This window comes from Delphinus delphis, chromosome 15, assembly GCF_949987515.2.
Source record: "Delphinus delphis chromosome 15, mDelDel1.2, whole genome shotgun sequence".
Taxonomy (NCBI): domain Eukaryota; kingdom Metazoa; phylum Chordata; class Mammalia; order Artiodactyla; family Delphinidae; genus Delphinus; species Delphinus delphis.
The window spans coordinates 86,581,165-86,608,826 of NC_082697.1; the positions used below are offsets into that span (position 1 = coordinate 86,581,165).

At 54.9% G+C, this 27,662-nt stretch overlaps 1 protein-coding gene across 2 annotated transcripts in view; it reads left to right on the forward strand.

Moving 5' to 3' along the window:
• Window positions 1-27,662, forward strand: part of MAD1L1 (mitotic arrest deficient 1 like 1) — a 315,793-nt gene that overhangs the window by 67,900 nt on the left and 220,231 nt on the right. For both annotated transcript variants that reach the window (XM_060032547.1, XM_060032548.1), the window contains exon 10: window positions 9,678-9,764. In XM_060032547.1, the coding sequence (XP_059888530.1) occupies window positions 9,678-9,764 (87 nt within the window). The remainder of the gene's footprint in view (window positions 1-9,677; window positions 9,765-27,662) is intronic.

The window sequence follows — 27,662 nt, forward strand, 5'->3', positions numbered from 1 at the left end:
TGAAGAGATTATAGTTGAAAACTTCCCTAATATGGGAAAGGAAATAGTCAATCAAGTCCAGGAAGCACAGAGAGTCCCATACAGGATAAATACAAGGGGAAACATGCCCAGACACATATTAATCAAACTATCAAAAATTAAATACAAAGAAAAAATATTAAAAGCAGCAAGGGAAAAGCAACAAATAACACACAAGGGAATCCCCATAAGGTTAACAGTTGATCTTTCAGCAGAAACTCTGCAAGCCAGAAGGGAGTGGCAGGACATATTTAAAGTGATGAAAGGGAAAAACCTACAGCCAAGATTACTCTACCCAGCAAGGATCTCATTCAGATTCGATGGAGAAATTAAAACCTTTACAGACAAGCAAAAGAGAAGAGAATTCACCACCACCAAACCAGCTTTACAACAAATGCTAAAGGAACTTCTCTAGACAAGAAACACAAGAGAAGGAGAAGCTCTACAATGACAAACCCAAAACAATCAAGAAAGTGGTAATAGGAACATACATATCGATAACTACCTTAAACGTAAATGGATTAAATGCTCCAACCAAAAGACATAGACTAGCTGAATGGATACAAAAACAAGACCCATATATATGCTGTCTACTTCATACCTAGGGACACATACAGACTGAAAGTGAGGGGATGGAAAAAGATATTCCATGCAAATGGAAATCAAAAGAAAGCTGGAGTAGCAATTCTCATATCAGACAAAATAGACTTTAAAGACTATTACAAGAGACAAAGAAGGACACTCCATAATGATCAAGGGATCAATCCAAGAAGAAGATGTAACAGTTGTAAATATTTATGCACCCAACATAGGCACACCTCAATACATAAGGCAAACGCTAACAGCCGTAAAAGGGGAAATCAACAGTAACACAGTCATAGTAGGGGAATTTAACACCCCACTTTCACTAATGGACCACTTTCACCAAAATGTAAATAAATAAGGAAACACAAGCTTTAAATGATACATTAAACAAGATGGACTTAATTGATATTTATAGGACATTCCATCCAAAAACAACAGAATACACTTTCTTCTCAAGTGCTCATGGAACATTCTCCAGGACAGATCATATCTTGGGTCACAAATCAAGCCTTGGTAAATTTAAGAAAATCGAAATCATATCAAGTATCTTTTCTGACCACAATGCTATGAGACTAGATATCAATTACAGGAAAAAATCTGTAAAAAACAAGAACACATGGAGGCTAAACAATACAGTACTAAATAACCAAGAGATCACTGAAGAAATTGAAGAGGAGATCAAAAAAACCTGGGAACAAATGACAATGAAAACACGATGGCCCAAAACCTATGGGATGTAGCAAAAGCAGTTCTAAAAGGGAAGTTTATAGCTATACAATCCTACCTCAGGAAACAAGAAAAATCTCAAAGAACCAACCTAACCTTACATCTAAAGCAATTAGAGAAAGAAGAACAAAACAACCCCAAAGTTAGCAGAAGGAAAGAAATCATAAAGATCAGAGCAGAAATAAATGAAAAAGAAATGAAGGAAACAGTAGCAAAGATCAATAAAACTAAAAGCTGGTTCTTTGAGAAGATAAAATTGATAAACCGTTAGCCAGACTCATCAAGAAAAAAAGGGAGAAGACTCAATAGAATTAGAAATGAAAAAGGGAAAGTAACAACTGACATTGCAGAAATACAAAGGATCATGAGAGATTACTACAAGCAACTCTATGCCAATAAAATGGACAACCTGGAAGAAATGGACAAATTCTTAGAAAAGCACAACCTTCCGAGACTGAACCACAAAGAAATAGAAAATATAAACAGACCAATCACAAGCACTGAAATTGAAACTGTGATTAAAAATCTTCCAACAAACAAAAGCCCAGGAGCAGATGGCTTCACAGGCGAATTCTATCAAACATTTAGAGAAGAGCTAACCACCCATCTTTCTCAAACTTCCAAAATATAGCAGAGGGAGGAACACTCCCAAACTCATTCTGTGAGGCCAACATCGCTCTGATACCAAAACCAGTCAAAGATGTCACAAAATGGAAAACTACAGGCCAATATCACTGCTGAACATAGATGCAAAAATCCTCAACAAAATACTAGCAAACAGAATCCAGCAGCACATTAAAAGGATCCTACACCATGATCAAGTGGGGTTTATCCCAGGGACACAAGGATTCTTCAATATACGCAAATCAATCAATGTGCTACACCATATTAACAAATTGAAGGAGAAAAACCATATGATCATCTCAATAGATGCAGAGAAAGCTTTCTACAAAATTCAACACCCATTTATGATAAAAGCGCTCCAGAAAGTAGGCATAGAGGGAACTTACCTCAACATAATAAAGGCCATATGTGACAAACGCACAGCCAACGTTGTTCTCAATGGTGAAAAAGTGAAACCATTTCCTCTAAGATCAGGAACAAGACAAGGTTGCCCACTCTCACTGCTATTATTCAACATAGTTTTAGAAGTTTTAGCCACAGCAATCTGAGAAGAAAAAGAAATAAAAGGAATCCAAATCAGAAAAGAAGTAAAGCTGTCACTGTTTGCAGATGACATGATACTATACATAGAGAATCCTAAAGATGCTACCGGAAAACTACTAGAGCTAATCAATGAATTTGGTAAAGTAGCAGGATACAAAATTAATGCACAGAAATCTCTGGCATTCCTATACACTAATGATGAAAAATCTGAAAGAGAAATTAAGGAAACACTCCCATTTACCATTGCAACAAAAAGAATAAAATAAATAGGAATAAACCTATTTAAGGAGAGAGAAGACCTGTATGCAGAAAACTATAAGACATTGATGAAAGAAATTAAAGATGATACCAACAGATGGAGAGATATACCATGTTCTTGGATGGGAAGAATCAACATTGTGAAAATGACTATACTACCCAAAGCAATCTACAGATTCAGTGCCATCTGTATCAAACTACCAACAGCATTTTCCACAGAACTAGAACAAAAAAATCTCACAATTTGTATGGAAACACAAAAGGCCCCGAATAGCCAGTGCAATCTTGAGAAAGAAAAACGGATCTGGAGGAATCAGGCTCCCTGACTTCACACTATACTACAAAGCTACAGTAATCAAGACAGTATGGTACTGGCACAAAAAGAGAAATATACATCAATGGAACGGGATAGAAAGCCCAGAGATGAACCCACGCACATATGGTCACCTTATCTTTGATGATCAAGGAGGCAAGAATATACAGTGGAGAAAAAACAGCCTCTTCAATAAGTGGTGCTGGGAAAACTGGACAGCTACATGTAAAAGAATGAAATTAAAACACTCCTTAACACCATACACAAAAGTAAATTCAAAATGGATTAAAGACCTAAATGTAAGGCCAGACACTATAAAACTCCTAGAGGAAAACATAGGAAGAACACTCTGTGACATAAATCACAGCAAGATCCTTTTTGACCCACCTCCTAGAGAAATGGAAATAAAAACAAAAATAAACAAACGGGACCTAATGAAACTTAAAAGCTTTTGCACAGCAAAGGAAACCATAAACAAGACGAAAAGACAACTCTCAGAATGGGAGAAAATAGTTGCAAGTGAAGCAACTGACAAAGGATTAATCTCCTAAATTTACAAGCAGCGCATGCAGCTCAATATCGAAAATCCATACAACCCAATCCAGAAATGGGCAGAAGACCTACATAGACATTTCTCCAAAGAAGATATACAGATTGTCAACAGACACGTGAAAGAATACTCAACATCACTAATCATTAGAGAAACGCAAATTAAAACTACAATGAGATATCTCACACGGGTCAGAATGGCCATCATCAAAAAATCTAGAAACAATAAATGCTGGAGAGGGTGTGGAGAAAAGGGAACCCTCTTGTACTGTTGGTGGGAATGTAAATTGGTACAGCCACTATGGAGGACAGTATGGAGGTTCCTTAAAAGACTAAAAATAGAACTACCGTATGACCCAGCAGCCCCACTACTGGGCATATACCCTGAGAAAACCATAATTGAAAAAGAAACATGTACCACAGTGTTCATTGCAGCTCTATTTACAATAGCCAGGACATGGAAGCAACCCAAGTGTCCATTGACAGATGAGTGGATAAAGAAGATGTGGCACATATATACAATGGAATATTACTCTGCCATAAGAAGAAATGAAATTATTTGCAGTGAGGTGGATGGACCTAGAGACTGTCATACAGAGTGAAGTGAGTCATAAAGAGAAAAACAAATACTACATGCTAACACATATTTGTGGAAGCTAAGAAAAAAAAAGGTTCTGAAGAACCTAGGAGCAGGACAGGAATAAAGACGCAGACATAGAGAATGGACTTGAGGACACGGGGAGGGGGAAGGGTAAGCTGGGACGAAGTGAGAGAGTGGCATGGACATATATACACTAAGAAATGTAAAATAGCTAGCTAGTGGGAAGCAGCCGCAGAGCACAGGGAGATCAGCTCGGTACTTTGTGGCCCCCTAGAGGGGTGGGATAGGGAGGGTGGGAGGGAGGCGCAAGAGGAAGGGCATATGGAGATATATGTATATGTGTAGCTGATTCACTTTGTTATACAGCAGAAACTAACACACCATTGTAAAGCAATTATACTCTAATAAAGATGTTAAAAAATAAAAATCACTTGTTGGCAGGTCCCAAACCCCACCTCCAGGGGTTTCGTTTCAGTGGGTCCGGAGTTGGAGGTAGGTGGGCTGGAGTTAATCCAGATGATTCTGGTGCAAATGGCCCGTGGGGTACTCTGACTATTCCAGACACCCCCCCACACACACACTTTACAATGCCACATCCCATGAAGCCGTACGCATCCCATTGCCCTGACCAGGAGGGAGTATGCCCTCCTATGTTCTCTTGTGCGTTTTGTGATCTGTAGCGGCCATCTGGCCAGCTCTTTTTGCCTAGCATCAGATTTAACAAATATAGTATCCCATGTTATGGCTGTGAGAACTTATTCACTTATTTTCTCTTGTTGAGGTTTTTCTTCTTAAAGTAAAAACAAATACACAGGGAACGTAAAATGATACAGCTGGTCTAGAAGATGGCATGGCGGCTCCTCAGACAATTGCCAATGGAATGAGCCAGCAGCTCTTCTTCTGGGTGTATGTCCAGAGGAGCTGAAAGCAAAGAGCTGAACACAGAGCAGCATTATTCACAGTAGCCAAAGCGTAGAGACAACCCAAGTGCCCATTGGAGGATGAATGTTGGGCAAAATAAGTATATCCAGGCAGTGGAGTATTACTCAGCCTTAAAGAGGAATGGTGTGTTAGTTTCTGCTGTATACCAAGTGTCACGTAAGACATTTGGCACACTGAGGACCTCAGGCCAAGCGAATTAAGACAGACACAGAAGGACAGATAGTGCATGATTTTACCTATATGAGGTCCCTGGAGGCGTCGCATTCATAGAGTAGAGGGTGGGCGCCAAGGGCTGGCTTGGGAGTGGGGGGAATTGCGGTTGTTGTTTAGTGGCTGCAGGGTCTCAGTTCGGGAACGTGAGAAAATTCTGGAGACGTATGGTGGTGACGGCTGCACGACTCACTGACGCTGAGTGTGCACTCAGAAGTGGTTTAGGTGGGAAGGTCTGTGTTACGTGTGTTTTACCACCATTAAGAAACGAGCAATGCCACGATGCGTACTTCACCATACGTAGGGCACACCCCTGGTTGCTTCCTTGAGACGTGTTCCTGGAAGTGCAGTTGCTGGTCGATGGGTGCGGTCTCCCCTTTCAGCTGCTCTTCTTACCTGGTCCAGGAGGACGGCTCAGCCCTCCTTGGGGCAGTAGGGCAGGGCGGTAGCCTTGCTAGCGACTTGTCTTGCTAGGTCACAGGAGCCACTGTGCTGGATGAGTGAGCTCTCCTGCTTGGGTTTCTTCCCCAAGGAGCCCATGGTGGGACCTCGGGGATGCGTGAGTCTGCCCGGGATCCTGTCCTCTGTTACCCAGATGCCTCCTGCCTGTCCACCCAGGGGACTGGGTTACCTTGGGAGTCCTTTAGGCCCTCATTTCTTCCTACTTCCTTCTCTTCAGGTGTGTTCCTAGTACTGCTGTCAGTATAGACAGAGGTCTCCTGAAGCCAGGCCTCCTGCCCCCTTGATCAAACTTCACCTGCGCCCTCGGTTCGCCCCGTCGCGGCCTCAAGAATGTCTACGTGTTGCCAAACCCACCTCGCTATCTTTTCTTTTTCTCACGTGGAACATTCTCAAACCAGTGCCTCACAAGTACTCTGTTTTTTTTTTTTTTTTTTTGCGGTACGCGGACCTCTCACTGCTGCGGCCTCTCCCGTTGCGGAGCACAGGCTCCGGACGCGCAGGCTCAGTGGCCATGGCTCACGGGCCCAGCCGCTCCGCGGCACGTGGGATCTTCCCGGACCGGGGCACGAACCCGCGTCCCCTGCATCGGCAGGCGGACTCTCAACCACTGCGCCACCAGAGAAGCCTGTGGGGCTACTTTGTACCTCAGGGCAGGACTCTTGTTTCTAAACTGCTGCCACGTGCTCTGGACTCTGCCGGTTGCTCTCCCGCTTCCAGGAAGGCTTCTGCTTGGAGAGTGTTGCTGCCCCTCGGCTAGTGAGAGGCCCCGCAGAGTGTGTGGCCGTCTGTCTGACAGATGCTTCTCCACGGGCTCTTCCTGCTCTTTCAGGTCTGAGCAGACTTGGCCCAGCCTGGAAGGGGAGTGAGGAGGAGGCCGGTCGTCGTCATGCTCCCTCAGTCACCCTCTGGGCACCCGTCTGCCTGTCCCACACGGCGTTGGCTGGTCCTGGGCCCATAGGGACTGGGGGCCTTGCAAAAGTAGACACGCAAGTTGCTTCATTGGTTTTAAATAAACTTCCCATTGATTTAATAATAGTTTGCGTACTCCTTTGACTAACACAGAAAAATAGAAAACAGCTTAAATCTCTTAACAGTGTTTCAGAAAAAATACCTCTTGGCTTAAAAGGGTTTACTTGTTTTGCTTACTTATTTTCCTATTAGTATCTTTAGCTCCCTGAGGTTGGAAAACATTAGGAAGCTCTGAAAAGAATGGGGAATTGGCATTCAAGGCTGGTTCAACCTCTCCCCCTCCTAGGTTTTAGTTTCTCAAGGTCTTCTACTGGTAAACATCTTTTCAATGTAAGTATTTTCTAATCCACAAAGTTGGCTTGTGTTCAGGGCAGAGTTAGGGTAGAAATCTCGGCACTGTGCCTAGCGGTTCTCACACCTTGAGGCCACGTCCTCACAAAATGTCCAAGAAAGGGCTTTTCTTCTGGTGGCCAGGGAAGGGCCTCCATGAGGTGGTCTGAAAGGGAGAGATCGTGGAATTACCTTGGGAGGAATGTTGATGCCAGAACCCCTGTGTGTGACGAGTGGGGCCATGGGCCCCCTCTCTGCAGGGGCTGCACTGCGCTGTCAGGACGTACCACCGACAAGCGGAAGTCTTTGGGCTAACGTTCTAGCGATGGCAGATACTGAGAGACCCCAAACTGATAGCAGGGGTGGTGGTGGTGCTGTGCAGCGAGGGTCGTGATGGGGTGGGGAGAGGGTTGGGGGCTTCTTGGAGGAAGTGACATCTTTCCTGAGACCTCTCTTTTGAGAACGAGCTAGGCGTGGGGAGACTGAGGGAAGAGCTTTGCAGGCCCAGGGTTAACTATCGCAGAGTTTCGGGGAGCAGGCGGATTGCCGTGTTCAGGCGGCACAGGAAAGTCCAGTGGGAGGTGAGGAGGCCCCAGGGGCCCTACGGTGCAGAGTCTGTGGGCCCTGGACTTGAGGCTCGGTTTCAGCAGGTTTCTGTGAGCGGTCCTTCGGTACGACGTGACTGCAGGTGCCGACTTCAGCTGGAGGGGTGAGGAGGCCAGAGAGTGCTCTTGGAAACTGGGCAGTGCGCTGGCTCTGGGGGCCGGGAGGAGGGCCTGTGGGTACCGAGCCGTGACCCCTGCGTAGCCCTGGGCTCTGGCTCCGGCCCTTGCGCTCACCTCCTCTCGGCCGCTGCACACCAGCGAGCCGTCTAGTCCGTGTGCCCCATGCAGGTGTCGGGAATGTTTGCACTCCGCTGGGTGTTCCATTCTGTCTCTCAAAGACATTTTAAAAATAAAATCAGCCATTTAAAAAAATTGAAATATAGTTAATTTACAATGTTGTTAGTTTCAGGTGTACAGCACAGTGATTCAGTTAAATATATCTATTCTTTTTCAGATTCTTTTCCAGTATAGGTTATTGCAAGATATTGAATATAGTTGCCTGTGCTGTACAGTAGATCCTTGTTGTTTATCTATTTTATGTACAATAGTGTGTATATGTTGATCTCAAATTTCAAATTTATCCCCCCTCCCCACTTTGATAACCGTAAGTTTGTTTTCTATGTCTATGGGTCTATTTGTGTTTTGTAAATAAGTTCATTTGTATCATTTTTTTTAGATTCCACATGTAAGTGATATCACATGATAAATGTCTTTCCCTGTCTAGCTTAACTTCACTCAGTATGACAATCTCTAGGTCTATCCATGTTGCTGCAAATGGCATTATTTCATTCTTTCTTATGGCTGAGTAGTATTCCATTGTGTGTGTGTGTGTGTGTGTGTGTGTGTGTGTGTGTGTGTACGTGTACATCTTCTTTATCCACACATCTGTTGATGGACACTTAGGTTGCTTCCATGTTTTGGCTATTGTAAATAGTGCTTCAGTGACTATTGAGATGCAGGTATCTTTTTGAATTAGAGTTTTCTCCAGTCCCTCTCCCAGGGGTGGGATTGCAGGATCATATGGTAGTTCCATTTTTAGTTTTCTGAGGAACCTCCATACTGTTCTCCATAGTGGCTGTACCAATTTATATTCCCACCAACAGTGTAGGGGGGTTCCCTTTCCTCTGCGCCCTCTCCAGCATGTCTTATTTGTCGATGTTTTGATGATGGCCATTCTGACCTGGTGACGTGGTACCTCACTGTAGTTTTGATTTGTATTTTTCTAGTAATTGGCGATGTTGAGCGTGTTTTCATGTCCCTGTTGGCCACCTGTATGTCAAAGACATTCTTGGTGTACGTTCTCCCGAGCCATGGTGCTGAGCTAGAGGAGGGGGTTCAGATTGAGGCTTCGTGCTGCTGAGAGTGGGTGGCCTTTGAACCAGCCATCCGTGTCTTTGAGTCTCAGTTTCCCCATTTGCAAAATGGAAACAGTAGACAGCAGGGCTGCTCTGAGCATTAACTGAGATCGTTAAGCTGGAGTACTTTTGAAAATTACGAGGCATTGGGCATGTGGGTATCTGTTGTGGTTGTTACATTGCTGCTGTTCTCATACCTGGATTTTGAAGTGGAAGGAGGAAAGGCAACTGGAATGCACTGGGCACCTCCTCTGCTTGCTGCCTGGTAGGTGCTTTTCAAGCTCGCTTCAAATCCTCTGCATGGTGACATTGTTATGTATCGACTCTATTTTTACAGGTGAAGTAAAATCAGGGCTTATAAAAGTAGTGTCCCCAGTGTTACGTGGCTAGCGGCTGGCTGTGTGAGCCCAGGTGGCGGTGAGAGCACAGCTCCACACCCCGCTGCTCCGGGGACGGTGCACAGGCCCTAATCCGCCCCAGGCCTGTGAACCGCCCGTGGCTGGCGTGGCTTTGGGCCGCCTTCTAGTGTCAACCAGTCCTCCTTCAGGGCACAAGCAGCACTGACATGTGTTCTTGATCCCCCCCAGGACCCCAGAGGACTTGTCCAGGTTCATCGTGGAGCTGCAGCAGCGCGAGCTCACCCTCAAGGACAGGAACAGCTCCATCACCAGCAGGTAGGCCTGGCGGCCCATGGTTTTGTGGCGACATGTCCGCTTCGGAACGCGGGGTGCCGGTGAGTGTGCCCCTGGCTGAGGAGTGGCTGTGCTTCGCCATCCCTGCCTCGGCCTGAGCGAGCAGTGAGACTCAGCTGAGGCGGCGGGTGTACTGTCATCTGGACGCTGTGAGATCAGCCCTGGAGCCCTGGGCTGCCTTCCAGGGCGTGGGGTCTGGGAGGAAGACGTGCGCCCCACCAGAAGCATTTGCGTCTTTGTGGAGGCGTGGGCTCTGAGTGGCCCCATGAACGTGTGGAAACCTGGAACCTGGGTTGAAGTGTCTGAGTGTTTGTACGTGTGTGGACTTGTGTCCTCGGGAAGGGTCCCACGTAGCAGCACAGCCGGGCCATTCGTGTCCACGCCCGGGCGGGCAGCTCTGACTCCCTCCAGGGCCTGAGGAACTGGTTCCGTACCAGTTCTGCCTCTGACACCTGCTGGTGCCCCAGGAGTCAGTTCAGTTCCGCCACTAACTCCCAGGTCAGCCAGGCCCCACAGGTGAGGGCTCGGTCCCACAAGGCGCGCCTGCCTCGGGGTTCCCAGGCTACCCGCACTTCATCTGACTGCAAATTCAGGGTCCCCCCAGCCCCTCTCTGCCGGTTTGCTAGAAAGCACTTTATTTAGGATTACTGGTTTATTACAAAGGGTGCAGCTGGGATCAGCCGGCTGGGGGCAGAGCTGCCGTGTCCTCTCCAGGTGTGCTGCCCTCCCAGCTCCTCCTCGTGTCCAGTGACTCGAAGCCGCCTTGTTCAGCAGTGTCTATGGAGTTTCCTGCTTGATTAAGTCGTGGCCATTGGTGGTTCACTTGGTCTCTATCTCCGCTCCCCTCCCTGGAGGCGGGGCGGGGGTGGAGCTGAAAGTTCCAACTTCTCTTCCGCTGGTTGGTTCCTCTGGCTTCTCCCCCGCCCTTCCTGCCCAGGGCTCTGGCTGAAGGGGCGTGTTCACAAAAGGCACTCACCTCGTTCAGGAAATTCCAGGGGTTTGTGGAGCTCTGTGCTGCGTAGGGCACCAAACCAAATGCTTGTTCCTCACCAAGCCGCACTTGGACTGTTGCAGGGCTGTCCGCCTCTGTCCCCTGGGGCCCAGGCTGGTTTCTCTCGTGCTTGCAGGGCAGCTGACCAGGTTCTGGGTGTCGCATAAGAGGCAGAAAGAGAGGTCTCCTTCTTGGGTCTCCTTTTTGGAACAAGGAAACCTGTCTGAGGACCCCCGCTGGCGGCAGACTCCCCCCACCCCAGTCACTCTCACTGGCCCAAATGGGGTTGAAAGTGTGCCCCAGACCAGGTATCTGTGGAGGATGGTGTTAAACTAGTCAGTTCCCACGTGATTCACTTGAGGGTGGAAAGCTGAGTGAGGTCAGCCCCTCCAGTGGGTGAAGGGCTTGGGGGCAGGCTGAGAGGACGGTGACCACAGAGGGACCTCGGGTGCCCTGCACTGGCTGGCTAGCTGGTTGGGGGTGGAAGTCAGCCTGCTCTCCGCGAGCATCCTCTGCGGCCTCACCCCCTGTGCAGTTGGCGTTTCAGTAATTTATTAATAACCGAAGGAAGGCTTTCTTATTTGGGGGGCTGATGTCTCTTTGAAAATTGGCTTTTAGAAGCATCTGGTTATGTTGGACATAATCACATCAATTTAGCTTAAAAACCTCAAATGAGGACTACCCTCGTGGCGCAGTGGTTGAGAGTCCGCCTGCCAATTCAGGGGACACGGGTTCGAGCCCTGGTCCAGGAAGATCCCACATGCCGTGGAACAACTGAGCCCGTGTGCCGCAGCTGCTGAGCCTGTGCTCTAGAGCCCATGAGCCACAACTACTGAGCCCGCATGCCACAACTACTGAGCCCGTGTGCCACAGCTACTGAAGCCCACTCGCCTAGAGCCTGTGCTCCTCAGCAAGAGAAGCCACTGCAACAAGAAGCCTGCACACCGCAACGAAGAGTAGCCCCCGCTCGCCGCAACTAGAGAAATCCTGCATGCAGCAACGAAGACCCAACACAGCCAAAAAAAAAAAGTTAATTAATTAATTTTTTAAAAACTTAAAAAAAAAACCTCAAGTGATAAAGACTGCCTTTTGCTTTCAAAGCTACTGTCAGATGAAACAGGCGTTAAAAGTGATTTGAAATTAAAGCGTTTGACATTTTTCCAGGCGATCCTCTTTGTTTTACTTTGAATTTGAAAAAGAATGAACTGTTAGAGGAATGGAAACTTGTCTGCATTTTTCTCCCGCCAAACTGAGAGGTACTTTCTAAAATGACCTGCTTTGAGCAGCAGCAGGAAATCCAGCCTCTCAGCTTCGTGAATGTAGCTCTCGTCCGCAGCTCCGGCAGTGCTTTCGACTGTGGTCACGCATATAGATTCAGCCGTCCCGTCTCTTCTTTGGGGTTGGTTCAGGAGTGGACTGTCCACCGCCGGGAGCAGTCCTTCATGGTGGCTGGTAGGTCTGCGTGACTCCTGCCAACTTGTCCACGTCTCAGGACCCTTGGGCTCCCTCTGAGAGCCGATGCAGCCACCCAGGAGCAACTGAGTCTCGGGCATCCCGAGAAAGAGCTGTGTGCCTCACTCTTCTGCAGGATGGGCCCCGGGAGGTGAGGTGAGGTGTGACAGCGCGGGGCACAGGACCTAGGCACGGCCGCCTGCCCGCCAGGTGGAGTGCTCTCGGTCCCATCCTCATTCAGCAGACCGGTCCTGACCACGCGGCCACCCAAGGGGCGCTTCCGTGTGCTGGCGTCGTGCCCAGTGCGTATGTGCGTCATCCCCTCACCTCAGGGAGGTCCCGCGGGAGACCTCCCTCCTCCCGGTGATGGAATGGATCAGAGAAGCCCGGGAATGTTCTTAAGGCCTCAGCCGATAAGGGGCCGTCGGTTCATGGTAGAGTCCCGTGCAGGCCCTGTGAGGAGGCGGCAGGGAGCTGGGGTCCAGTGCCCTCGAGGCCCTCGCCGAGCAGAACGGGGAGGGGACGTGTGCGCCGCACCGTGCACGCTCGCAGGGGTCTGGGCCGCTGCTGCTCTCACAGCAGCAGGCCGACGTGGCCGTGATGGGGCGGTCTGCGCGGAGGCCAGGAAACCTCGGGAGGCGGGAACAGCTGATTTCACTTCCTCACGTCTTTAAAGGCAGTGGGCAGAAATTCAGGTTAGGCGGGAAGAGGCACCTTGGCAAGAGGGTGAAAGCCTGGGGTCTGGCCAGCACGCAGGCAGGCGGGGGTCCAGTCGGAGGGTTCGGAGGGCTGTTTGGGGTGGGGGGCGAGATGGCAGGAGGTGCCTGGCGTTCAGCAGCGCTCAGGAGACCCCAGGTGGCGTGCAGGTGGTGGTGGGGCCAGAGGTCTCGCGGGGTTCTGGTTGGCACCTTGTAAGCGTGTCCTTCAGGGAGAGCTAATGGTTGTGTGCCTCTCTGTTAGCGGGCTGTCCTGGACCGCCAGGCCAGCCTCTCTGTACTTTCCATTTCGTGGCCGACCTCGGACAGCTCCAGGGCGCCACTGGTCACTGAGATGAATGGGTGTGTCAGTGCCTTTGGACAGGAGTTTAATTACAGCCCAGGGCACCTTGCCTTTCTTTTGTGGCCGCCCCAGCACTGGTTTTGGCGCTTGAACGCTGATCCTGTTTCCTTGGAGGTGTGCTGAGGACACGCGAGTATTCAGGGTTTGTGAGCGGCTCTAGGTGTGTCCCTGTCAGTGTTCTCCATGCAGCGCTCCCCTGACACTGCCATGCAGCCGCCTGTGCCCTAACGGGTCCCAAGAGCATCCTGGCGTCTTCGGGACCCAGCACCTCACTCCATAGCCCTGGCGTTTGCAGAGCCAGGGGCGCTGTGGGCCGGGGTGGGTGGGAGGCTGCGTCTCTTTGTGGCTCAGAACCTTGTGGACGACCTCGAAGGGCAGGGGAGCAGGGAAGCTTGTGCGGGGACACGTGGGGCTGTGATGCCTGCATTTCTCTGCCTTGGTGGAGAGTGGGGGATGGAGTGGAGCGGGGGCTCCTGGGGTCCAGTTCTCACCTGTGCACACTGCGTGGTGGAGATGGTGAGAGTGGTGAAGCTGGCTGAGCCTTTGTCGGTACCTGGTTCCATCTCACCTGAATGCTGCGAGATGGTGCTGCTGTCCTCTGTTGCACAGCAGAGTCGAGCCCTGTGTTGAACCGCTAGGAAGCCATAGAAACAGGGTTTGAATCCTGGTCTGTGCGTCCTAGGAGCTCCACACGGTTTATTTGGGGCTGGAGCCCCAGTCCCTGAGAGGTCCCTGAGAGGTACTACATGTGGCTGCAGAGAACCCTTGGTCATGCGTTTCTCTGCTCCGTTGGAGACGTGCGTCATGGGCCGGCTGGTGTGAGCCTCAGGCCGCATCCTTGATGCGGATTTAGAACCTGCTGTAGAAGTGGGCGAGGAGAAGCCGTGCAGACTTCGTGGTTCTGCCTGCCGCGCTCCGTGCGCTCCTGCCGAGCCCGGCTCTTCGCGCTGATGATCCCTCTGGACACTCAGCTTCAAAGGCTGCCTGATCACCCCCGAAGCACACCAGCTCTGGGCGGCTCTAATGACTGAAGTGGCTTTCTCTAGTTGCGGCGAGCGGGGGCTACTCTTCGTTGTGGCTCACGAGCTCTAGAGCGCAGGCTCAGCAGTTGTGGCGCTCGGGCTTAGTTGCTCCGCAGCATGTGGGATCTTCTTGGACCAGGGCTTGAACCCGTGTCCCCTGCACTGGCAGGCAGATTCTTAACTACTGCGCCACCAGGGAAGCCCTGCAGTTTGTTTTGAAGCTCAGGTCTTTCCTCCTCTGGGCTCTGCATGTCTCAGAAGAGCCCTTGGCCTCAAGCTGTCAGTGTGTGAGGAGCCCTGCAGCGCCTGGAGCCCTGGTCTTGCCTTAGAACTCTGGCCGGTCCTGGACGCCCCTGGGAGCCTCCTGGTGCCTTGGCCTGGGCCACTGACCGGGGAGCCAGCCAGCCCCCTCCACGTGGCGCTGCCCTCCTCATGCTGGGGGCTCTGGGCAGTGTTGGGAGGAGGTGATTGTCGTTTAGTGGAGAGGGCTTGAGAATGAACGGATGGAGTACCATCTGCCTCGGGAGGTGGAGCCCTTGGCTACTGTGTTTTCCTGGCATCTGCCAGGTTGATGGGTTTCTCTGCGCCTCCCAGGGGTGCTTCAGGTCAGCACGACCGTCATGATTCTTAATGTGGCTCTTTTCTCACTTTGTGCAAACCCTTTAGTCTGTCGTTTCCAACCTCGGAATACAATTAGGCCTTGTGACCATTGTCACCTGTGTGTGTGTGAGTTATGGTAGACTCAAGCTGTCCAGAGGCCAGCCAGGCCAGCGACGGGAGCAGAAGATTCCTGATGACCAGGGCGTGGGCGGGAGAACCTGCTCCCTGTGCATCTGGCTGGATTTCGTGCTGTGTCTGACCCGGGCCGGGGAGGATCTGCAAGCTCTCGCCGGTCTAAACGCAGGCTGCCTGCGGTCCAGTCTTGCCCCACCACGGAGTAGCTCTGTGTCGCCGTGTCCCCACCTTCTCTGCCTCACCTGTGAAGGTGATGGTGATAGGTCGTAGGATTGCCGTGCGAGTCGCCACAGAACCTCGGTAAAGCGCTGGGAGTGTGCCTGGTGCAGTGAGCCAGTGTGGGCTGGGGTTATGGCCATGGCTGTCACTGTCCTCTTGTTTGAGGTGCCTGGGAATGTGTGACTTCCGGCGTAGCGCAGGGCAGGGCAGTGGGGAGCTTTCCGGCGGGCTCATTAGGAGTGAGAAGGTGTGTCTTTTGGGGCGGGGGGCGGCAGAGAAGATGGGGAGGGGTTGAAGGTGTGGGCACACCTGAAAGATGGGGGTGCGGGGTTTGCTGTGGATCACACGTGGCAGGTAAGACAAAAAGACAAGAGTGAGGTCTTTGGTGAGAGCGTGTGAATGGTGGATTTGCCTCTTATGTTGCTGGAGAACTTAGCAGAAGAGCAGGTGAAGGCAGAGGGAACCGGGAGTTCAGTTTTGGACGCGTGGTGGTGGCAGTAAGAGGCCTGGTCGACAAGCACCTGAAGGTTGGAGAGGGTGGTTGGCCGTGGAGGCTGCGGTTGGCTTGGCCATCTAGACTAGGGGCGTGAGTGTGGATGCGACTCCGCCCATGGCCTACAGCCGGCCAGGCAGGCGGGAGCGCCACAGAGCAGCGCTGAAGTCCTCCTCCACCTGGACCGAGGGATAGTGGGGCAGCTGGGTGAGAGCTGGCTCAGGCCCACTGGCGTCCTCGCCTGCGGCGCTCCTCGCTCAGGCACCCGTGCGTAGCCTGGCCCTCCCTCCTGGGGTTGTGCTTGGGCAGTTCCTGGTGACTGTGCCGCAAGTGGCACCGTGCACGCCTGCCCTCACCACGCTCCGTGCGTGCCCTGTCCCCCACTGCCGTGCAAGCTCCCTGGACCCAGAGGAGGGCCTGGCCCAGCGTGCGCTTGTTGAGCGAGCGAACGAACGAACGGCTCAGTTGATTGTGCACAGTAACGTGACAGGCAGACGGAGTGAGGCCTGCGGCCTGGCTGCCTGTGCTGTGCCCGTCCTGGGGCACCAGCCTGGAAGTCAGGCGGGCAGAAGCCCGGGTCGGGCTGTGCACGGGCTGGCCAGCCTCTGACCCTGTCCTCTGCTGGGCGGGCTGGGCGCCATCGTGGGGGCCAGGCTTTGCCTCGTTCCTCTGTGCTCCCTCCATCTTGCATGGTGCCCCAGCTCCGTGGGCTTCCACGGGTTCAGTGATCACCCAGTGGCCTTGACTGGGAGGCAGGGACCCTAGGGAAGTCTGCACCACGGTGCTGACCGCGGGCCACAGCCAGTCTGTCTCAGCTTCTTGCCAGGGTGACTCGTGTGTGCCCTATAGGGACCTTCCCAGGCCCCCTTGACCCTTTATCCCGCTGGAGGGTGCTGAGCCTGGCAGGGAGAGCACGGGAGCCGCAGAGAAGCCGTTGTGGAGGATGGTCTGCTCCCGTCCCAGGCAGGGGCGGTTTGAGCGAGTGCCAGCCGTCCCCCACCTGGTCTCACGCTTGCCTTGGCCTGGTTACTGTCCTCGCAGCAGTGGCCCCAGGGGTTTTCAGTGATGAAGACCAGGGCCTCGCCTGCCCGTTCAGCTCTTGGTGCCACTCGACGTAAATGGGCTTCGGCAGGAGGTGTGGAACCAGCCTGTGTCTCAGGCTCGTCTCCACACGTTCCTCCGTGGTGGTCGTGCGGCGCGCAGCTTCCGAGGACGCCGTGGGGCATGCCGGCCACGAGCTCGATGGTTCTAGACCAGGAAGCCCCTTCTTCAGGCCAGGCTGAGCTCCCACAGCTGGTGCTGGTCACACGGCTCACATGGCATGTGGCCACGGGGAGGAGCGCCGAGACGTGTGTGTGTGTGTGTGTGTGTCTCCGGGGTGGGGGATGGAGTGGCTCCTGGCAGACACACGCAGCCCCGGACTGTCGGGCTCTGACTTGTAGCTTCATCCCTGCACCTTCCTTGCGACTACTGGCTGTGAGATCTTGAGGAAGCTCCAACTTTATGGAGCCCTCGTTTTCTCTCCTGCGAATCGGTCATGATGACATTTATTCCCGTGCTGACCGTCTCCCAGGGCCCTTTTAGGGTCTCTGAGAGTTGGCGCTGGGCTGCTTTCCGTGGCTGGCTGCTTCAGTGCAGAGGCCAGAGCACAGCCATCTAGGGCGGCCTAGCCGTCTGTCCGGGGTGGACAGCGCCATCCAGCAGGACTCTCTGCTGTTGGGGGCAGTGGCCGCTGGCCACACGCAGCGGTTGAGCACTTGGAATGTGGCTGGTGTGACCGAAGCATGTGTTTAAGTCACCACGTGTGGAGAGGCTGTCCTGCCTGTCCCCGTGCTGTCAGCTGTCCTTTCCTCCTGGTCTTGCCTCGCTCTTCACAGCACTAACCTGACACATTCGTGTGTCGATCGGTGGGTTAACGTTTCTTGTGTGCTTCTCCCTCTTGGAATGTAAACTCCATGAGAGTACAGTGACTTCGGGGGTGTGCTGCTAGAATCGAGGCCTAGCAGTTGTTTGTTGAGTGAATAGTAAACGTCTTCTCCTCTCTCCCCTGTTAAGACACGCTGTTGAGTCCTGGTGGAGTGGGAAGGGGACGTGTGCCGGCTCTTTGGGTGCCTGTGTCCCTGCCCTGGCCCAGCCAGGATCGGGTGCTGACCCTGGAGCATGGCTGGTGCTTCCGTTTGTCTCTGTCCAGTTGTCCATCAGTCCCGCCCTCCCTTGCTCTGGTGAATCAGGTGTGGCAGCAGCTGGAGTGGAAGAGCTGGCACGCCCAGCTGCCTGCTGGCTGGCCTGGCACCGGCCCCCTGGGTCCCAGCCCCTGCCCCGGCCGCAGTGCCCGCCAGCTCTCCCCGTCGTCCCCTCGGCCTCGCTGTGTGGCAGACTGATGGCTTAAAACCCACTGGCGAGTGAACGCGGCTCCTCTGCTTTGTACCTAAGCGATGGGTTATCTGGCACCTGGGAAGGTACTTTGTGCCCCAGGTTTGTGCCTGGTGCCCGAGTGGGGCTGGCCAGTTTCCCTAGTGGCCGCGGCGCTCGTCAGTGTCATTGAGATCATGTCTGTAAAAAGCGCTGGCCGCTTCACGGCGTTACGTGAACCTCAGTGGAGTGAGTGCCTGCCATGTGGTGCGTGCGTGCGTGTGTGTACACACGTACACAAACACGTGTACATGCTCACATGTACTCACACACGAGTACGGAAGCACTGAGAAAATATAAGGCTGTTTGTTCCCCGGGAGAGATCTTTTCTTACTTCCTGGCTACCTAGTAGACCAGGGAACGTTTCTTAGAGAAAGTAGCTCTTGTATTAGATCCGGCCGGAATTGTGGAAAACAGCAAGACCCCAGAAGAGAGCATCCGGGGTGACCCAGAGCTGGGGCATCTGCAAGAGGGCAGCTGCTGGCGTCTCCCGGTGCTTGCCTCAGACCTCGGCCGCCGTCCCCTCCAGCTGCCGGCCCTCAGTCTGCGGTCGGGCCGGTCCGCCCTGTGGTGGACGCGGATGAAGGGCTCCCGGCCCGGCTCCCAGGGCGCGTCCCGGGGACACCAGCTGGGAGAAGCTGCCCCTGTCCCCGGCGCCCCTCCTAGTCCCACCCGGGCCGAGCGGCACCGGCTCTCAGCAGCCTGTCTGGACCGTGGCGGGTGTGTCTGCTGGGTGCCCGGGCCAGGCTGACGACCGAGGAGGCAGGACACGCGTCTGCCCGCGACACTGGCCTCCGCGGGGGCCGGGCTCCTGTGAAGGCTTCATTTCCCTTCTCTCCAAAGTGGGGTCGGCACGGTGTCTGCTTCCCTGGGTGGTGGTTGCTGCGCACACGCGGCTCGTGGCAGGAAGCCATCATCTCTGTCACTACTGAGCCGGTTCCCCCTTCTGTGGGACAGGCCGCCACAGGAGGGCTCGCCACCCCACGTCTGGTGTCTGGTGCACGCGCGCTGACACGGACCTCTCAGGAAGTCAGGGTGCTCCCTTCCCTCCCTGGTGGCGTGGGAAGAGCTGCGACCGACGCCCCAGAGCTGTGTCTCTTAAGGGACGTTAGGGGCCAGCCTTGCCGCATGGGGCCTGCTTGGGGTGTTGGGGCCGAGCACGCTCACCTGTGCCCTCCCGCCGTCTGGGGCGCCGCAGTGTGGGCACAGCCTCTGGGCTCTGCCCAAGTCTGCCAGTCACGTTAGTTCTCGGACCCCCCTGCTTGCTTGGGGCTCCTGGCAGGAAAAGGAGAAGCCAGCAGTTGCTGTGAGCATGCGGCTGAGTGCAGGGGACCCCTGGCCTCCTCGCCGGGCGGAGGGCACAGCACCTGCTTGCAGTGCCCGTGTTTGGACGTGGGGTGGTGCTTGCAGCCCTCAGAGCCACTCCCTGCATCTCTCTCCTCAGCCCCTCCTCCGTGGCCTCCCCAGAGGGAGTGCTGTTACCAGGCTTCTCAATTGTGTGGCCAATTAGAAAGGGTGGGGAGAGCAGTGACCGAAAGCACTGGGGATGAATGGACCTCTTCCGCAGACGCCTCCCTGGGAATTGGGTTCTGCGTTCCTCTCCTTGAGTGGCGGTTCCTGGGTCTTCCAGTTGCTTCCCCATCAGTGTGGGTGAGAGCCTCGGGGCAGGGACGTGGAGGCCGGGCGCCCCTGCTGCACCTCTGAGGGTGGGTGCAGACCTTCAGGGCTGACGGCCGCTCCAGCTTGGCCCTGAGCCTGTTGGAGTTGCTTCACTTTCCAGACCGTGGCTGCCTGGCCTCTGTACCTGAGAGCAAGCCCCCTCCCGCTAAGGGAGAATCTGGTCCATGCTGGGTCCAGAGGGAAGTCTGGTCTCGCTGGCAAACACTGTGGGGTTCCCGGCTGTGCCAGCCCGGCGTGGGATCACCACCTAGCAGTGCCCTTGGCCTCGCCCAGGCTTGTGTGAGGATGAGCCAGGAGCTGTACGTGGAAGCCCATGGCTGCAGCTGGTCCTTGGGGGACTTAACTGCCCAGAGGGCTTCCCTGGTGGGCTCTGTGCTGTGTGACTCCTGTGGGGTCGCCGCTCGGCAGTCTGTCCGCCCAGCTCTTCTCCAGCTCAGTGAGTGTAAAGAGCGCCCGTCGGGCTTTCACCGCAGTCTCGGGCTCGGCGGGTTGGAATGGGGACCATGCTCCGTATTTGCTGTACTTCCTGCTGGCGCCCCAGCGCTGCCGATGCTGCTGGCCCAAGGACCACACTGAGCAGCAGCAGCTCGTCTTCCTTGGTTTCCTGTTCCGTCGTGTGGAGAGAGGCCTGCTCACTCCTTTGCCGTCAGTACCTTGCGGGAAGGTCCTTAAAGCACCGTGAGCTCCCTGGAGGGAGGGTGGAGGGATTTTCTATAGGAAGATGGCCTTTGTTCTGTTAGGGGTCATCAGTCTCTTGCTTTCGTCACCCTCACTTCCGGTGGACACACACAGGTGTGCTGCCACCTGGAGGGGCGTGTGTGTGTGTCCCACACAGGCCCTGCCATCACCAGCTGAGGACTTTGGCCGACCTCTGGGTCCTCCGTTCCACACGCAGACCCGAAGGTTCCGAGCCTCCTGATGGGCCTGCTGGTGAGTTTGTGCCCAGCTTGACCTGTAGCCGAGTCCCCAGCCTCTGACCCTGGAGGTTACCCTGCGCTCGTGTCCCAGAGACGACTCTGTCCTCGCGGGGCTCTCCAGCCCTGCTTGGGTGAGGGAGGACTCGGCTCTCACTCTGGTGCCCCTTCACGCCCATCTGTACAGCAGGCAGTGTAGACGCCGTGCTGGTGGAACGTGTGCAGTCTGACGTTGCACTGGCAAAGACACCCGGTTTGGTCCTGGTGGCTCCGGAGGGGAGAGCAGCGGAGCAAGGTGGCTGGGAGGTGGGGGGGGGGCAGAGTGTGGGTCCGCAGCGGCTCTCCTGGGCCAAGGCCGCCCCCCGCCCCCTTTGCCCAGGAGAGCCCCGGGCGCTGCCCTGTCTGCTGAGCAGGGGCCGGGGCTCCCATCCTGCCGCCGCAGCCAGCTTGTGTTGTCTCCTCTCAGCAAGACGAGACGCCATTAATATTTCACACCCAGACTGTTTTCTTGCATGCTTTGCATTTCCATATTTAAAATGCCATTTACATATTCATGGGCCTTTTAAATAAGTTTTTATTGTTAAGGCATGTGGAAGTGGATAAAATGTGAAACTCCCCCTTTTATTCAAGCACTGGAAAAAATGTTCATCCCCAGAATGACATCGATTTCTGAGTGGTTAGCTCGGTAGCAGTGGCTGCAGGAAGATTACCGCGGGAGGCTGCGTGTCCGGCTCCATCTAGCCCTCCCCGCAGCGTGCAGACACCGGGCTGGGCAGGCCTGCGGCCCTTTCGCGCTTGTGGGTTTCTCCTGGTTTGGACCACGCCTTCCACCTGAGCTCCGACGATGTCATCTGTTTCCCTTTGGTGGTAGAATGCTTGGTTAGGACGTGGCCGACCCTCTCTCCGAGGCGCACCAGGCAGCCTCTGGTGGGTGAATCCAGGCACTTCCGAGAGTGCACCGCACTCTCCCACTTCCCTCCTCCTCATTTCTAGCGTCAGAAGTGCCCTGTCCCTGACTCCAGCTTTGGCCTTGTATTGGAGGCAGCTTGGTACAGGGAAAGAGCCCAGCCCCCAGTGAGATGGCGGCTGTTCCTGGCTCTGCTGCCACCAGGCGTGGGGCTTGGACAGAGCCGGCCAGCCTGTCCGCGCCGCAGTCCCCGTCTGTGGGAGGGGCAGCAGCACCTGCCCTCCTCTCCGCGCAGGGTCAGTACCACGGTCACTGAGGGTGTGCGAGGTGCTGGCCTGGGGCTGGTCGGAGAGCTCCTGGTCTTCCTGTTTCTTTGTGTCTGGGCACCAGCGAGTTTGGCCAAGCCTTTGCTTCCATGGTGTGTGGGTGGCAGGGAGCCGGTGGGAGAACCTGAGGACTGACCGGAACAGGAGGCCCTGGAGGGGCATCTGCGGGCTGCCTGCCAGCCTTGGGGTCTGGGGTGGGTCTGACCTTAAGTCAAGCATAGCTCCTGGAAGCGGCCAGGTGCTTCAGGGCCGTGGAGGGCTTTTGGCCCCTCAGAGGTGTAGCCGTGATGGCCTGCTGTGTGGCTTGGTGTGTTGCAGAGATGGAGGGCTTTTCGGAGTCCAAATAATAGAGCACCAGCCTGGACGGTCCTCGGAGACCCAGGGAGACTGCGGCTTGTTCAGACCCAGACTACAGAACTCTTGACCTTAACATGAAATTTTATTGTCTCAGGGAGGCCTTTCTAAGTGGTAAACAAAGTCAAAATCAAATGTCATAGTCTGGTTTTTAAAAGGTCTTTAAATATGTCTGTGAACTTCCGACCATGAGATCTAAGCCACCAGGCCACATCCCACCCTCACAAATCCTGGGCACTGCCCGCACCGCTTTGCTTTCTTGGAGATGGGCTGAGTGAAGGTGTGCCGGTGAGGTCTCCGATGGCAGCCCTCGGGGGTAAGTCGCTTTTCCTGTTGTCTGAAGAGGGTGGCAGGTACCGTCGGCTTTTGTCAGCGTGGCCAAGTGGAGGGTTGGCCTCCAGGTACCAGGACGTCGCGGACAGCAGTGTCAGGGGTGTGGCTCCCCAGCTGCAGGTGTTGCATGTCTCCACGCAGAGACCCTCAGGCGGGCACATACTGGAACACCCTGGGTGGATTTCTTGTGGCTGGTGGGGGCTCTCAGGATGTATCTTTTGCTCCTGCCCAGCCTCTGGTGGTGTTTGAATGACAGCTTCTCCCAGCGCGTTTGTTTTTTCCCCACACACTCAGGGCTCTGGGCCGTCGCCAGTGGCTGGTTCCAGAGACCAGAGACAGGCCCAGAGCTGGGGGACCAGGTTACACTCCCAAGACCACGGACCCTAGGGGCCAGGGGACATTGGCCCCATTGGCTGAAGGCAGAGGGGACCTCTGGGCACACCTTCCTTGGCGAGCCTCGGACCGCAGACCTGGGAACGCGGAGGAGGAAGGGCTGCCCTGTGTGCAGCGCTGGGGGGGCTTTGGGGCTGTGGTTGCAGTGGAGTGAGGTGACGGGCCTCAGCTCAGATCTGGCCGTGCTCCTCACTCAGGCTCGCCCAGCGGGCAGGCGGCTCTGGGCGGTGCATTACGGCTGCTGCGCGGGCTGCTGTCCAGGGCGCAGGGGTGAGCAGCCTCCTGTCCGCTCGGTCTCCATCACCTCCTCCCGCCCCGCCCCGCCCCTTGCTGGCCCATCCGCCAGTGGGAGGAGGGCCTAGCTATCTGTCTGTCTGTCCGGGGCTGGGCTTTGCAGCCTGTTGCTGAACGTGGGCCCCAGGTGTTCAGCAACAGGCTGTGGACCCGGGTGCGTCCACATCTTCAGCTTCTCGGCACCTTGGCTGCTTTCCCATTTGGAAAGCCGGGGGATGGTCCCTGCTGCACGGGGTCCTTGGGGCGCCGGAGCTGGTGGAGCTCCCGGCATCTCCAGGTGCCCAGGGGTAGCAGCCGTTGTCGTCTGAGGAGCATCTGTGGTCTCCGGGTCCCCACGTTGCCTCTCAGCCTGCTTCCTTGTCTGCAGCGAAGGGCGGACTCACTTTTCCTTGGGCATCTTAGGAGGTCGGGCGGGCGCAGCCCCGCGTGGAGTTGGTGCCGCCCGGGCCGCGGGGCGGGAGGAGGCCGTCGGCCGGTCCTCTGGGCGGCCTCCCCCGGCCTGACCCTTCCTCAGCGCGGCCGAGCCGTGGCTGGAGCACCACCTTGCAGGGGCGGTTTCCTTCCGTTGTGTCAGTGGGATCTCTCTCTGGCTGGGGGCCCTGCATCAGGCTGAGTGGGTGCCGAGTGTGTGCCCGTGAGCCCCAGCTGGAGCCGGGCTGACGGGACGGAGGGCAGGACGGCCTAGTGACGGGTGTGTGGAGGGAGAGCTTCCCTCGGCGGTGGGTGACCTGCGCCCGGCCCCTCTTCTCTTCTCGGAGCCTGTGTGGAGGCAGCCCACGCTCTCCCACTCCCGCAAATGCTTGTGGGACGCTGGTCACAGGGAGCTGCTCCTGGAGGTGGCTCGGGGCGTCCCGCTCCCTGTGTCGTCGGCGCGACGGCCACCCTGCGCTCTGTGGGGACGGACACAACGCGCAGGGGTCTTGGTGGCGGCAGCGGCCGTCAGGACTGGTACCGCGCCGAAACCGTGTGGGGCCCAGCTCGGTCCCTGCGTGGCTGTCCCTCTGTGGGACCTTGGCGGTCCCTGGAATGTAGTTGGGAAACTGCCGACCCAAGGAACTTCCTGTTTCAGGTTTCGGGGCCAGGGCTTCGGCCTGTGGGTCAGATCCCAGAGCCTTCGGGAAAAGCGCGCCTTTTCCTGCTGAGGGTTTAGATGTCGCCAGGTCACAAGTCTTCCTTCCCCGGGAAGAGATGGAGTTGATGAGCTATGTTTGCAGTGTCTGGACCCCGGCAGGGCAAAAGATGATTTGTACAAGTTGCAAAAAGGAGAGGAAAGGGAATGTGTGGAGCCAAGTCAGATCCTTAATCCACTTTGTGACGATTCTGTCGGAGAACAGACGTGGTCTCAGCACCCCCAAGGAAGAAAATACCATCTGGCAAGAGGGTGCCTGAGTTACCACCATCCTTGGGAAGCAGACAAAATCTTCTTTACTGGCTCCTGCAAAAGGGGCATTAGAATCTAGGTTTCCACAGACATTTGGACAAAAGCAGAAGTGAGTAATCTCTGAATGTTGTTTACTGTTGGACGAAGGAGATGCTGAAAGGACCCTTTGTTTGGTCCGCTGACTTTCGGTGCCATGGAACTTTTGCTCCCTGGTCTAATTGGAAGGGATTGGGGGGCCCAGCCCAGGGAAAGCAGTGTCTCCCTTGTAGCAAGAGCCAGCGCAGACGGTCAGGCCCTGCATCCGCTGTCTGCTGAGGTTGGAGGTGGGGTCCCCGTGCCTGAGGCTCAGGCTTCCTGCGCCCCAGCCTTACGCTCAGGGCTCCCATCCAGCAAGGGTCACAGCCTCTTACTGACGCTTCTCTCAAGCTTCCTGATACTTTGTGTGAACTTGAGAAGCCCTGAGCCAGAGAACTTCCTCCTTGGCCGTGAAGCCCAGCTGCTGCTGGCTCGTGTCAGAGAACAGGCTGAGGAAAGCACACACGTTGATCCCCACGTACGTGTGGGGCAGCAGTTCTCCGATGTCGTCAGGCGGTCCCGGTGCACTTTCCTGCCTTGTTCGGCAAATGGTAGCAGTCCGGTCCTCTCGCCCTCAGTGGCTGCAGGACCTCCACCCTCCACTCTCCCAGGGAGGCGGAAGGGGGCGGGACAGGGATGAGATGGAGAGCGAGGAGGGCCCTGCTCTCTGAGGACCCTCTCTGCGGCCCGGGGGCCTGGCACAGTGCCTGTGAGCTCGTTCTCAGGCAGCCTGGTGGAGAGCAGGGGCCTCCAGGAGGCATTGCTGGGCGTCAGGTTGGGGTTGTGCCTCTGAGGGGCTCCACATCCTGTTGTAAAACTGGGGAGGACAGAGTCGGGACAGCGGCCGCGCCGTGTGTTCCTCTCACTTGGTCCTTGCCCTCGCCCTGCGCGGTAGGCACAGTGCCCCTCACTTCACACCGTTGCCCCACGGCCGTGGAGTCGTTCACGGTGGAGTCTGGCTGTGAGCTCGGGCGTGCCCGTCTCCTGTCCACTGCCCCTCGTCGGGAGGCGCTTTTTCGCGCTTGGTCGCCTGGATTGCCCCTGAGGGTCGTGAGACCCCACTTCCTGACCTTTTCTAACACTGAGGCAGAGGAAGGCAGCTCTGCGCACGCAGCGGGGAGTGGTGTAGCCGGGGCTGGGCGGCGTCGGTCAGCCCGCGGGCGGCTCCGCCTGTGCCTCCGCGTCCTGCCGCGCAGCGTGGTCCTGCCCCTCCTGCCTGGGCCTGGGGACCGGCTCGAGAACTGGGAAGGTGGGTTTGTGTGTGGTACAGTCTGGCTCTGCTTCCCAAGTGCCAGAACCGCACAGGGGCCCCGCGGGCTGCTGGCGAATCACGCGGAGGAAACGGCCTGAAGGTGTGGGCTCTTGGGGCTCGCCTGCGCGGGTTTGGGTTTGGCACTGTTTGCCAGACATATTCGCCCCCCGCTAGCACGCTGTTTACTCGTGTCCGTGGTGAGCGCACGCGTGTGGTCGCTGGGAGCTGATGGACGAGCGTTGAGCGCCTGGCCTCCCGGAGGCCGGACGCCGGGCCCCCGCGGGTTGACCCCCCCCGCGCCCCTGCGGCAGCCGCGTGCTCACCTGCAGCCTCAGGACTCCTTTCCTCCAAACAGCTGCTTTCGTTTGCAGGGCTCATATCTGCTGATACTCACCATTTGGGGAAGTTAAAACAAATATTAAAAAATTATTTACAATTATATTTGTACTATGATCTCATTAAACAACTCATTACCTCTTAATAGGAAGTGTACTTATGAGAAGTGTATTTCCTAAAACAAGAATTTAGGGAGAAGAATGACATTGTTTGACATTTTTACGAACCTCTACTGTCTGTGGAACAGCAGCCGTCTCGTGTCTGCTCTGCCTCTAGCCTGGTTGAAGAGCATGAGGTCCCTGCTCCCGCACAGACCTGTGGTTGGGGGAGGGAGGCCCTGGCCTACAGCACCCAGGGTGCTGGTGTTGGTGGATGGGGGGGTTGGAGGAATGCGGGCTCACTTGCTCTGACGCTCGCGGAGGCTGGCTTGTCTTTCCACGTGGTGTCCCTTTGAAATCTTGATGGGAGTTTGGAGGGTGTTCTGTGATGTTCCTCCACCTGAAATTCAAGGATACCAGTCATTAAACGTTGGGGAAGATTTCCCCACTTGTGGTGTTTCTGGGAAGGAGTTCACGTCTCACAGCAAAGGCCAGTTTTGCCGTGTGTCGGGGTGGCTGGAGGGGGTGTCTCCGGTCCTCAGCAGCAGAGCTGGCTGTCCCTCCAGCTGTCCTTGTTCCGGGTGGTCAGGGTGGGAGGCTGCCTGGCTCCGGGTTGCTTCCCACCTGATTTCTCGTGATGTTAAGAACCGGGGCAGCCTTACGAGGCTGTCTGCAGTGCAGTGGGGCCTCCGTGTGCCCAGAGAGTGACCAAGAATAGCCTTAGAGAGGACAGGGCCTCCCCAGAGACTTACCGCTGCTGGGCTTACTCAGGCTCACGCAGTGTTTAAGTGGGCAGGTTTTTCTTTACACTGTGGTAGATAGAGGGGCCGAGTTCTTGTCAGATATTTACATCTTTCACCCAAGTAAGAAACTAGAGGCTTTCCCGCCGAGATTAAGAACAAGTCAGGGGTGTCCAATTTAACTTCATACCGGAAGTCGCGAATGCAGTAAGACAAGGAATAGGAGGTAAAAGGTGCACAGTGGGAGGAAGGAAGAAATAAAACTGTCTTTGTTTGCAGATGACATGATTGTCTAGGTATAAACATCCCAAAGAATCAAGCAAAAAGCTCGTAGAACTAATAAGCGATTATAACAAGGTTGCAGGACACAAGGTCAATATATACAAGTCAATGAACATTTAGTTTGAAATTTAA